Here is an 11732-nt window from a genome sequence, read left to right as displayed (position 1 = left end):
GCATGAATGTTAGGAATTGAATATTGTTTTGAGATGTCATTGTATGTATACTTGTTATAGTCTTTATGATAGAGTTTTTCTCCAAAGTCACATGTTTCAATGTATATTATAATGAGCCTCGTTACTTAATGTTTATGGGTATCATTTCTGACAAACCCTCACGAGACTTTATTCATCCTCTAAGGATACCTAGGGGTTTAAAAGGCCTGTTGCATAGCTAAATGCAATCGTCACTCCTACGAAAAAGGAGAAATGTGGATAGTTTATGGTGTATTTCATTTTTGTTTTGCTAAGGGACTAACAAAATGTAAGTTTGGGGGTGTGATAAGCGCCGAATATTTCATATTCAAGCGCCCTTAATTGCATTAGTTAAGTCCATTATTTGGTATTTATATGTAAATATATCTTCATTTTTATGTTTTTGTGTTTTTTTTGGTCTAATTGATAAAAAGGAATAAAAATAAGGTCTTGAGGGTTTTTGGAGAACAAGTCATATTAGGCCTAAACATCAAGTGGTTTTTAAGAAATGGCCCAAATAGGCAATGGAAACTCTCAGCAACACATTTGGATGAAGAAGGACTCAATGTTCCAAGCTGAAGAAATGCAAACTAGTTGTATTTGAGCGTGCATCAGCATTTCGTGTCCTAACACAAGTTCTGGCGTTTCGACGCGAGTTCTTGCGTCCCGACGCGGAGCCTTGTCTCGCGTGCACACATGTCATCAGCTTTACGTTCCTTCTGTAAAAAGGCCATAACTCTCTACTCCAAACTCCAAATAATGAACCATTTGATTCTATGAAAAGAGAACTCAGAGATCTATGTTTGGTATGTCTTAATGGAAGTCTAACTCCCACGTTTCAGATGTTAAAAAGAGAGAGTAAGAGGACACCAACATGCTACCAGGTGGCAGAACTCAACTTTGCACCCCTATTGTATTTTAACCATATCTCTCTAGTTATAAATCTAATTGCTAAATGTTTTAATGATTTGGAAAGCTGACTCATAGCACTATATTTTCTATGTTTAGAAGAAAGTCTAATTTAGACAATTAATAAGTCATAAATATAGAAGAACAACAACATTAATTTTAAAAACTCTCTTTATTAACTATGTAGAATAGGAGAATAGAATTAGAAAGAAATAATAATAATAATAATAATAATTGTTGATGCGAAATTTACGCGACTCGGAACGATGGCGTTTACCTACAAAATAATGGAGAATAGGTCATTTCGGATGGCACCGATGGGGTGTCGGCCAAGAACCTTCCGACGATCAAGTCAATGTTTCTAATCATAAAGTCATTTTGTATTAAATCTTTGAGAGTTTTTTTTTTTAATCATACTTCGTTTACTGGTTTGATGCCTTTTTATGGTTGTTGATTGGAATCAAGTCTGCGTGCCAAGGTTAATGGTTGAGATTTACTTTGTCATTATTAACGGAGTTGGTTGAGCAGATGTGGTTGAGATTTGCTCTATTATCATTAATTTTTAATTTTACTTAATTTTGAAAAGAGTTGTTTTTCTTTTTCTTTTTTTTTCTTTTTTTTTTTTTTTTTTGAGTTTCTACGTCATATATTTATTTTTATTTTTTAAAAAAAGGAGTTTTTATTTTCTTTTATATTTAATAAATAATTTTTATATATTTTTATTGTAAAAAGAGTTTTTATTTTATTTTAGAAGATATAAAAAGCTATAGTCCATCATATTTTGTGTTTTTATCAATGTATTTTTATGTATCTAGAATTCCTCCAAACGAGACTCGCTTGACGAAACCTCGAGTTTCCAGTGGTTCAAGACGACCCGATGAAGCTTCTTCTCTTCAACGATGGTGGCGATCGAGACGTCCTCAACGCGTTGACGCTTCCGATTGGGGAGCTAATCGGCGATTCCCTGAGACGGCTCGCCGTTGCGGACGTCGGCCAGTAAATTACTCACCATCGCGGTTCTGCCAAAGAAGGAATGTGGGTCTGTGTGCTGGAAAACGAAATCTTAAACAAGTCTCGACCACTCCCGGAGCTACAGTCCACTTTCGTTGATCACCTTCTCTAACTTATAACACTTTAGGGGCAAGAAATTTTGATAAGCTTGCTGTTAGTGGGTTTATATGCTTACAAAATATATATGTATATATATATATATATATATATATATGATCGATTTTCTATGTTGGTATCTTTATATAGCTTTGTGTGCCTATATATATATCCAAATTTCTTTGGGTCTTGCAATAATGGGTTTCTAAATTTTGGATTGTAATAATGGATTTCTCTGTGGTTATGGACTGGTGGGGGCTGCTATGGGTGGTAGTGGTGGCGATGGGCCTGCTCTCTTTGCCCCTCAACCCTTCCAATAGTGTATATAGTGTGTGTATATATATGCGCAATAGTGTATATAGTGTATATATATAAGGGCAAATTTGACTTTTCAAGAAATCTGATATTTTACACTAAAATGAATTAAATATTGAAGGGCAATCTCATCTTTTCCCACGTTTTAAGGACTTGTTTGGATCAAAATTATCCTAGGGGATCTCATTGTCCAAAAAAAAACAGCTAAGGCATCTCCAATGCAATGCTAAAAGGGCTGCCATTTCTAAAATATAACAAGTGGGCTTAAAAGGGGGCTCTCCAATGCAATACTATATTGTTTGCCAATTTTTAACTTTGTCAAAACTAATGTTAATTGTAGTACAAGAAATAGCTACTGCTATTTCACAGAGAGAGGCGAGAGTTCACATATCGATCTATCTATCTATATAAATATATATATATATATATATATATATATATAAGATCATAAAAAAATCCACCAAATAGGATTTAGACCATCCCAATGCAAAATACTATTTTTGCATGTCAATTCTATATTTTGAGGAGTTACAAAATGCTATATTTTAACAATTCTGCACCAATGGTACAATCATTATTTTTCAATTACCATTCCCAATAACAATTTTCAACAACCATTTTTTTTTTTTTTTTGAGTGTTTATATTTTATTTAGATTATTTGCCTTATTAAAAATAAATAAATAAAAATACTGACATCTATATAGATGTACACCACAACAGACATATATATACACATATACATATATATACACACAACACTGACATATATATATATATATATATATATATATATATATATATATATACAAGTACAACTGACATATATATATACACACACAAGCACAACACTAAATTGGCAGCCCATGCGAGAGAGAAGAGAGGAGGAGGAGAGCAATAGCAGACTTGATAATAGCTACATGTTGTGTTATATTTGGCACAAAATTTGGCAAAGTTATATTTTGGCATCCCATTTAGCATGTCATTGGAGAATCTATTTTAAACCTGCTATATTTTTAAAATAGCAGCACATTGGATTTGTTCTTAGGACCATTGCTTTGTGCAAACGAGTAAAATTCAAAATTGAGGGCTCTGGTTTGAGTTTCATAACAGCCACAACATGCAGGCAAGGCGATGCCATGTACTTTTCAATGTCCCCCCCTTAGAAATCCAAACATGTGTTTATTTATTTATTTTTTAGAGAAGATCTTTTTGAATTTTTATACGGAAAAGGACTGCCATAGGAAATGCTAAAGAGTAACGAGTGTCTTTACCATGTATTAGCATAAAATTTTGTTCAAATAAATGCTTGTAATTTTGATCGTCTGATTAATAACAATGTAAATGTTATCCATAGTTGCCTCCGCCATTCAGTATCTCCCCAACTTCCTAAACTGAGAGGCGGAGTATTCAAGCTCTTACGAGAGTGTGGAGGTACTCTTAAAAGACCATAATTTGGAATATGAATGTGGTTGTATATGGTCGATATAATACTAGGAACTAAAATCCACTTCAATATGAATCATGTGGTTTCACAACTTTCTTTATTACCATCAAAAAATTCTTACAGTTTCACATTAATTTTTTTATTTATTAATTAATTTTTGTTTGGTTAAATGGCAACAAAATTAATTTTTGTTTGGTTAAAGGGCAATATTGAAATAGAGTAGACAATGGAAAACATTCATCCAACCATGTAAACCTTCCTCATCAAAATCACACACGTAAAAACGGTTGCCTAAGATTATTTTGTATCCTACCGAGGAAATGTGTCCGAACGTATATGATCTTCTTCTTCTTCTTCTGTTTGAGTTATGTTATTAACTTTTATACTTTTTTATTTTGAACGGTGAAAAAGTAGCCCTATTACATAATTCTTAGTTCTCGAGTCATTTAATTGAAAGAATAAGGGTTTTGAGTCAAAATGAATGAACCAATATTTTAGGTTATTCAGAGTCAAATAAAAAGATGAAGTACTGACGTTTGTCACACTCATACATAAGTTAGTTGATGACACCGTTTGAAGTTTCAAAAATTGATCAACTTACCATAGTCAAAAATTGATCAACTTACCATTTGACTATTTAGTAGACCTTTTAAACTTTACAACTTAATGTATTGAACCCCATATTAACATTTGATGCAAAAATATTGAAGTGCTAAGTTAGAGAAAAGATCTGTTCGGCAAATGAATAGAAAATTCGTTTGAAATCGAAATGGAGTAAACAAAAATGTTTTGGAAAGTAGACTTATTAACATTTGACGCAAAAATAAATTGAAGTGCTAAGTTAGAGAAAAAATCTGTTAGGCAAACGAATAGAAAATTCGTTTGAAATCGAAATCGAAATCAAAATGTAGTAAACAAAAATGTTTTGGAAAGTAGACTTATGAAAGTATAGGCTCATGAAAGTATAAAACTGAACTTATTTCAAATAGTAGAAAATTTCAAACATCAATTGTTGTCCAATTTCATATAGTGGAAAATTTCAGACATCAATGTCCAATATTAAGTTTTTTGTCGGTTATATGACTACACCATTTTAAGATACACCGGAATCCTAAGCTGTTTGTGGTAGTTTTTTGACGGTGGTATGGGGTGGCGGTGAAACTAGTCATAAAGATCGGCTGATGAGATCAATAATGCCACAAAACATATATATATATAGGTTACCCCATGAGAGTTCGGGCATTACTAGTGGCATAGTTGATAAGAGCTTTTTCAGTTCCCCGAGTAGATATGCTAAATACATGGGAGTTCGGTCATTACCTAGTGACGTAATTAGTAGAGCGTCTAGCTCCTCGAACAAGTATTATGCCTTGGGAGTTCATTTTTGTTGATCCTCTCAATCACTGCTACACCAAAGACAGCAGCAGGTATGCCCATTCTTCTGTTCCCAGCATCACTCACTTAAAAATACACTAGTCATTTGGCACTACATTTTGAATGTTCTGTTCTTTTTAGAACTGTAAATAAACCACCATGGAATACAATTGAGCATGAAGAAGAGTACTACTACATCATTCTCATCTTAAATGCATCTGAACTGATTGGAATCTGATTTTATTAACATCAAAGCAACCAAAATTAGTTTTGCTTTTGCAGAATTTCTTCCAATGTTACAAATTTAAAGATTATTACGTCATCCCAAATTATAACTTCCAATTACACAAATGTGAGCTCAACTTGAGCCAAAGACTAGATCAAAAACACTCTAAATACTGTATTTATAAACAAGCCAACACAAGCCCCTACTTGATTCAGCTCATCAGTTCATTTCGATTAAATGAATTTAAGAGTACAGTATTTGCCACATTGAGTCAGTGGAGCTGTCAGTAAGATGATGAACATTCCAGCACACGAGATAAAAATGGATCAAGAAGTTGGGCAACTACCATATTTTTCACACCCCGGATCGAACACCTTGTACTCCCTATTCGACTGGGCTACCCTTCCACTCACCAACAAAAGTCTTAAGACTTGATAACTCTAAAAAGACCCAGCTGGCCTAGAACCGCAAGCCTGGCAGTTTACAAGGGGTGGGAGGGAATCCCAATATTGTTCGTTCCTTGGCAAAGAATAAAACAAACCGAGAACTGGACAATTAATGATCGGCTGACCCAGACCTAGTTCAGTTAGTAGCCAGAGTCCATTGAGCCACTCTTTTAGTCTTTGAAGACGACGACCACAGAGAGTGGAATTGCTTAACTAATGGCAAGAAGCTTAACTGGATGTGGCTGCCTCAACAGTATTAAGCGGTTGCCTCAATATAGGTACATGGACACAAGCTTTCGGGCGACCATTTTAACCTATTTGTCTAACTGAATGGGTTTCTATCTGATAGGGTGGATAAACTCAAACATGGGTCCCATTCACTACATCAAATAGGTTTGGGATTTCGGTGCAAGAATCATTTTCCAATGATTAATTTATTCCAATTCTAATACTGAAAAGAAACAAATAATAAGGTTCTGTGTAGATTTGAGATTGATTAATAATTTAAAACAAACTTGTGAAAACAAAAATGAGTTCTAGAGTAAGTAAAAAATCAAAATTAACTGCTAGAAAATTTCACAGCATGTAAAATCAAGAAGAAGCATTCTCCTAGAGATTTCTTGTGAAATTTGGACCAAACAGCATTAATAGATTAACAATGTGTTTATATAGCAAAGACATGTAACTGAAAGTTTCAAACAGGATACTATTTCATTGCATCAACAAAAAAAAAAAAATGATATAAGATAAAACATAGTCATAAAGATGCTAAACTTGGTCCTAACAAACAAAATTACACATCAAAAATCAAACATAAACCGGGAAAACCGAACTCAACCAGCAAATTACCAGCACGGTGTATCATTAATCGCCCTTTCTCCTAAAAGAACATCCCTCGGTAAGTCTGGCACGTCCACCAGTTGGCTGGCACAACACTGTCTGGCAGTTCCCACATACCACAACTGTTTGGGAGTGACTGAACACAGTGGTTCTGCAATCATATATATATATTGCACACACAGTTCAAGATTTTTGTGACCAACACTCGGTAATTAAATTAACATACTTAAATGAATAAATAAAACTCATAGATCATAATAAAAAATAAATTAATTAAAAACTAAAATGAAAAACTTACATGTTGAAGCAACCCTGGCACTTCACATCCTACAACAAAATTGTGTTATTTTTAGGGTTTGGAGAAAAGGAGATCAAGCAAAATAAAGGCCGAACAAAAGACTGCAACACATTTCTCATCTCTCTCAAGACTAAATTGAAACCCTTCTCTCTCTTTAAAATAAATCTTTGCAGAACTTCTGTTCTAGGCCGATTTCTCTATTTTTCATAAACAGAGAGGTGTGTATTATATATAGAGAGATATACACATGAATATACATACCATGAAGAAGGAGTTGGGCGACTGCACGAGACGCTTGAGCTTGTGCTTCTTCTTCTCGAGCTCAGCAGGCGGATTGAGCAAATCAATATCGTTTGGAAGAACCTAAGAATTTATATACATAAATCACTGTGAGACCAAGAGAACAACCAAATGAATTTGACACGCGATTCAGATTAAAACAACTTTCTACAAAATATATATATTCAATATATCTATGCAACATACCATCTTCGCTAGTTAGAAGAGACCTTAGCAAAACAGCAAACCCTAGAGAGAGTCGACGACTCAAGATGGCTCAAAATAGCGAGATTGTGGGTGTCAGTAGCTATGCGATGATTATATATGGGTATCTAATGTAATATAGGCCGTTGGATATCCCAGATATGATCTTAGCCTTTCGTTCAACCTTGCTTAAGGTGTTTAGGGCAACAGAGAAATGGGTAACTTTGATGGGTCAGATCTTACCCAATATCTGATAAATGGATCCTCCTCTCCTGTATTGACAACTTACTTGGACAACATTTTTTTAATTTCTAATTTTCTTTTATTAACCGGGCTCCTTTTTGGACTACGTACTTATTGCTCAAGGCTAAAGGTCAGTTTGGTAGAGTGGAAATGCGAGAAAAGGGAAGGGAAGGTGATGAAGGGTGATTAAAAAATTGTATTTGGGTAAAATAGGTGGAAGGAAAGGAGATGAGAGGGAAGGGTTTGGAGGGTTATGTATAACTTTGTACAGTAATTTGCTTATCTCCCAAAAATGGGAGGAAATGGAAGGAAAGGGAAGGCAATGGCTGATAGAGGAGTTGTAATGCCAATTTTACTCTCAAAATTGCACAAGTTTGCAAAACAATATACAATATACAATATACATACAAGTTAACAGTTGCAGAGAGAATGAGAGACGGCGGGCCAGCGGCTGACGGCGAACCCAAACTGGAACAGCGGCAATGAAAACTGAAAGATTTGGGTTTTGATTTTCTGAACAATCTAAAATGATATACCGATCCTGGTATTGAACTTTTGATTCTTACAAACAGATAGAGAAACTGAAATATATGGGTTTTGAACTTCTAATTGTTGTAGTGCAGAGAGATAGAGAGGGCAAGTTCAGAGTTGGAACGAAAATAGAGATGGAGGCGATATTGGGGAGGCTGAAATGATTTGCCTAAATTTTTTTTTTCTTTTCGACTATATATATATATATATATATATATATATATATATATATATATATAAAGGGCATAATAGTCAATTTATTAAAATAATTCCTTTTCCTTTCTTTCCTTTTCTTTTCCCAAATATGATTATTATCATTACCTTTCTTTTCCTTCATTAATTAACCAAACACAATAAGAGGTTAAAATTATCCTTCCCTTCCCTTTCTTTCCCTTTCCTTCATAACTAATGTTATCATTCTCCTTCAAACCCACCATACCAAACATACCCTAAGGGAAATTTTCAAAGCAGAGAACTTATCAAGTTTTTTTTTTTTTTTTTTTTTCTCTTAAATTGCATTAAAATCTTTAATGAACTGCCCAAGTGGAGTCAGATATTTTTAATTGGGGCAAATTAGTAATTTAAAACTTAAAATAAAATTATTGTATTTTTTTGTGCATTTTTAACATATATTGTTAAAAACATGACTATAAATAATATGCTAAAAAAATTGAAAAGAAGTTAATTGAATCATATTTTTTTGCCTCTTTCTAATTCATAACAAATAATATTTATCCATATGTGTGTTATACGTATGTAAATATAGTAGGTTGTTATAAGGAATTATAAAGAGTAATTTTTTTTACTAAATTTGATTCTTTTAGAGGTTTATTGGACTTTCAAGGGTTTAAAAGTAATTTCATTTGTAAACCACCTTTTTTTTTCATTTTCTTTCTTTCAATAGCAAGAAAATATTTTATTAATTAGAAACATTGAGTATATTCACACTAGCTTTGGATAAAACAAACTCGGAAAAGTTATCAACCCTTACACAGCAGCACTTATCCTTCAAAGCTTGACTAGCAACAACGTGTGCAACTTCATTCCCCTCTCTAAGCACGCAAGCCAATTCAAACCCCGGATGATGATTAAACCAGACTCTAATATCATCAATTACAGGACTAATATGGAGAGATGAAGAGGCTTCGTTCTATACTACTCTAACAATTAACTCTGCATCTATTTCAAACATGATTATGTTATAGCCCCATTGAATAGTCAGCTCCACAACCTTATGGAGAACTAAAGCTTCAGTTACCGTTGAATCAGGGTTCCATTAGAAGAAAAAAGAAGCTAAACGAACTATACTACCGCAATGATCACACAACACCAAACCACCTCCAGCTTCAAATAAACCAGTAGAAAATGAAGCATCAGTTTTTTACTTTAAAAATATCAGCAAGAGGAGCATTCTATTCAGTAGATTCTTTGACGATTCCCATTAAGCCAACAATTCTTTTGGTCCACTAGAGATTTACCAACAATGGCCAAATATTCCATGCAATGAGCCTTACCAATTTTGACAATCTCAAAAGCGTCCCACCATTTTCTTTCAAAAATCCAAGCATTTCTGGCCTTCCAAATTTGCCAACATAGAAAACCAGCCATGTTTTTCAGTACATGTTCTTCTTCAGCCTCAGCCCAAATCTCCATCTTTGATCTCCACCATCTATCCCATTATCCATGACCTACTTTATCCCCATTCAATCGAAGCACAGATAATTTCCAAACTAACATAGCTCTAAGACAGCAATACAAGAGATGACTAACAATTTCAGGTTCACCATCATAGATTCTACAAAAAATATTGTAAACCACCTCTAATAATCATAAGCAATCCAAGGATACCAAAAATGATCTGGGCCGGGTACGATTCAAGTGGTTAAGAGTGGGTCAGACAAGGACAACCGTATTGGACCGAGTCTTCATTAGTCAAGCCCAAGACCGAGAAATCAGGTTGGAAGCCCAACTTCAGAAAGAAAAAATTAAGCCTATGACCAAAAAGGGCCCAGGCGATCAGCCCAATGCAAAGAGTTAGTTAGGAAGCTTCTAGAAGATTTGTAACAGTCTATAAATAGATTGAAAATAGAGGGAAAAGGGGTTGGAAAATATTTGAAGTGTAGAACTATTCTTTCCAAATTGAGAGGGACAATTTCTTGCATCTTCAATGGCGCCGTCCGTGGGAACAATGAAGATTGATTTGCGTTCAATCTAGATCGATGTGATCAAGGCTGATTCATGAAAGAGAAGCTTGATCTCTAGAAATTGGATTCAGATCGGCGAGATCGTAGTCTGTCTTGCAAAGTGTTGTCTCTAGTTGATCTTTGAAGATAGGAATTGGATCTGAAAAATCTCAATCTGTTCACCGAGATTAGATCTGACGAGTTCATGACAGGAATAGAATCAACAGATTGTAGATCAGACCCGGTGGGAAGAGATTGGAATTCAGCTAGTTTGAGGCCAGATCTAGTGTATTCGCATTAGCAACAATCAGATCTGATCAGGAACGATGATCGGAGGTGAGAGCTCTAATCTTCAGGAGAATGGCCAGCAAACGAAGCTTAATGAATTGATGAGCATGATCGAAGCCCTGAGAAGAGAGAATGCAAAATTGCGAGCTAGAATGGAGCGTCGGAAGGCTCTGGCGATTCCACGGCCACCTTCAATAGGGGAGCGAGCCTTGCAGCCCGATGTTGCTTACAAAGGCGAGCAAGAAGGGAACAATTACGTGGATCTTCACCTCAAAGAGATCAGGCTAGGCGATTTACTGCCAAATACTGGTCATATGGAGGATCAAGAAGGATCTATCCATTTGGATCCGCATCGTGAGCGGATCGGGCGAGAGGAAGCCATGAAGTTTGGTCACCATAAAGTTACGTCGCAGTGGCAGAGAGAGCTCACGGAGGAAAGATCATCTGATCCACCCTACCGACCTTCAATGGCTACGTACGACTACAAAGGTTCGGATGGCAGATCTACAAATCAGAGGATTTTCTCAAGGTTTCCAAGGAAGAATGAAGCCCTCCGTTCATCAACAAGAACGGTTGCTTCACCATTTACTGACGAGATACTGAATGCTCCGAACGAGTGACCCTATCGATCACATTTACCATATCCAATTGAAAATGGCTCTTCACACAGAGAATGATCCTTTGATGTATAAGTGCTTTCCTATAAGTTTGACCGGACCAGCGCTCAATTGGTTCAAGAATTTGGCCAAAGGCTCACTAGCTAGCTTCCAAGACCTATGTGACAAATTCATCAACCAGTACTATGGGAACAAGTGCCCGGCCAAAGATGTCTCGAGCCTGTTTACAATGAAGCAGCATGAAGACGAACGACTCCAAGCTTTCCTAACTAGGTTCAACCTCGTCAAAAGCATGGTAATGAAATGTCATCCATCCACAGCAGTTCAGGCGTTCAAGCTGGCAATGAATCGAGGGACACCGTTCCACACCAGTTTGGTGGTGAATACGCCGAAGACAATGGACGAGCTG

General features: G+C 35.5%; 1 protein-coding gene across 1 annotated transcript; it reads right to left on the bottom strand.

Annotated features, from left to right (window-relative positions):
* Window positions 1-6456: 6456 nt before the first annotated feature.
* On the bottom strand, window positions 6457-7570 carry LOC132273740 (small ribosomal subunit protein eS27y). The gene is made up of 4 exons (XM_059774789.1): window positions 7465-7570; window positions 7240-7341; window positions 6979-7007; window positions 6457-6831 (listed from the first exon to the last, which is right to left on the bottom strand). The coding sequence occupies exons 1-4, from the start codon at window positions 7465-7467 to the stop codon at window positions 6705-6707; spliced, it is 261 nt and encodes an 86-aa protein (XP_059630772.1). The 5' UTR covers window positions 7468-7570; the 3' UTR covers window positions 6457-6704.
* Between the last annotated feature and the right edge of the window lie 4162 nt (window positions 7571-11732).

Source organism: Cornus florida, unplaced genomic scaffold (assembly GCF_030987335.1).
Source record: "Cornus florida cultivar Cherokee Brave unplaced genomic scaffold, ASM3098733v1 CherokeeBrave_3.0.0_Hap2_Chr09, whole genome shotgun sequence".
NCBI lineage: Eukaryota > Viridiplantae > Streptophyta > Magnoliopsida > Cornales > Cornaceae > Cornus > Cornus florida.
This window is presented reverse-complemented; position numbering and strand designations above follow the sequence as displayed.

Coding starts and splice junctions, on each gene's coding strand:
- LOC132273740 (XM_059774789.1), bottom strand. Junction 7,008..7,239: donor CGCCCAACTCCTTCTTCATG/GTATGTATATTC, acceptor ATTTTGTTGTAG/GATGTGAAGTGCCAGGGTTG. Junction 6,832..6,978: donor TGCCAGGGTTGCTTCAACAT/GTAAGTTTTTCA, acceptor ATATGATTGCAG/AACCACTGTGTTCAGTCACT.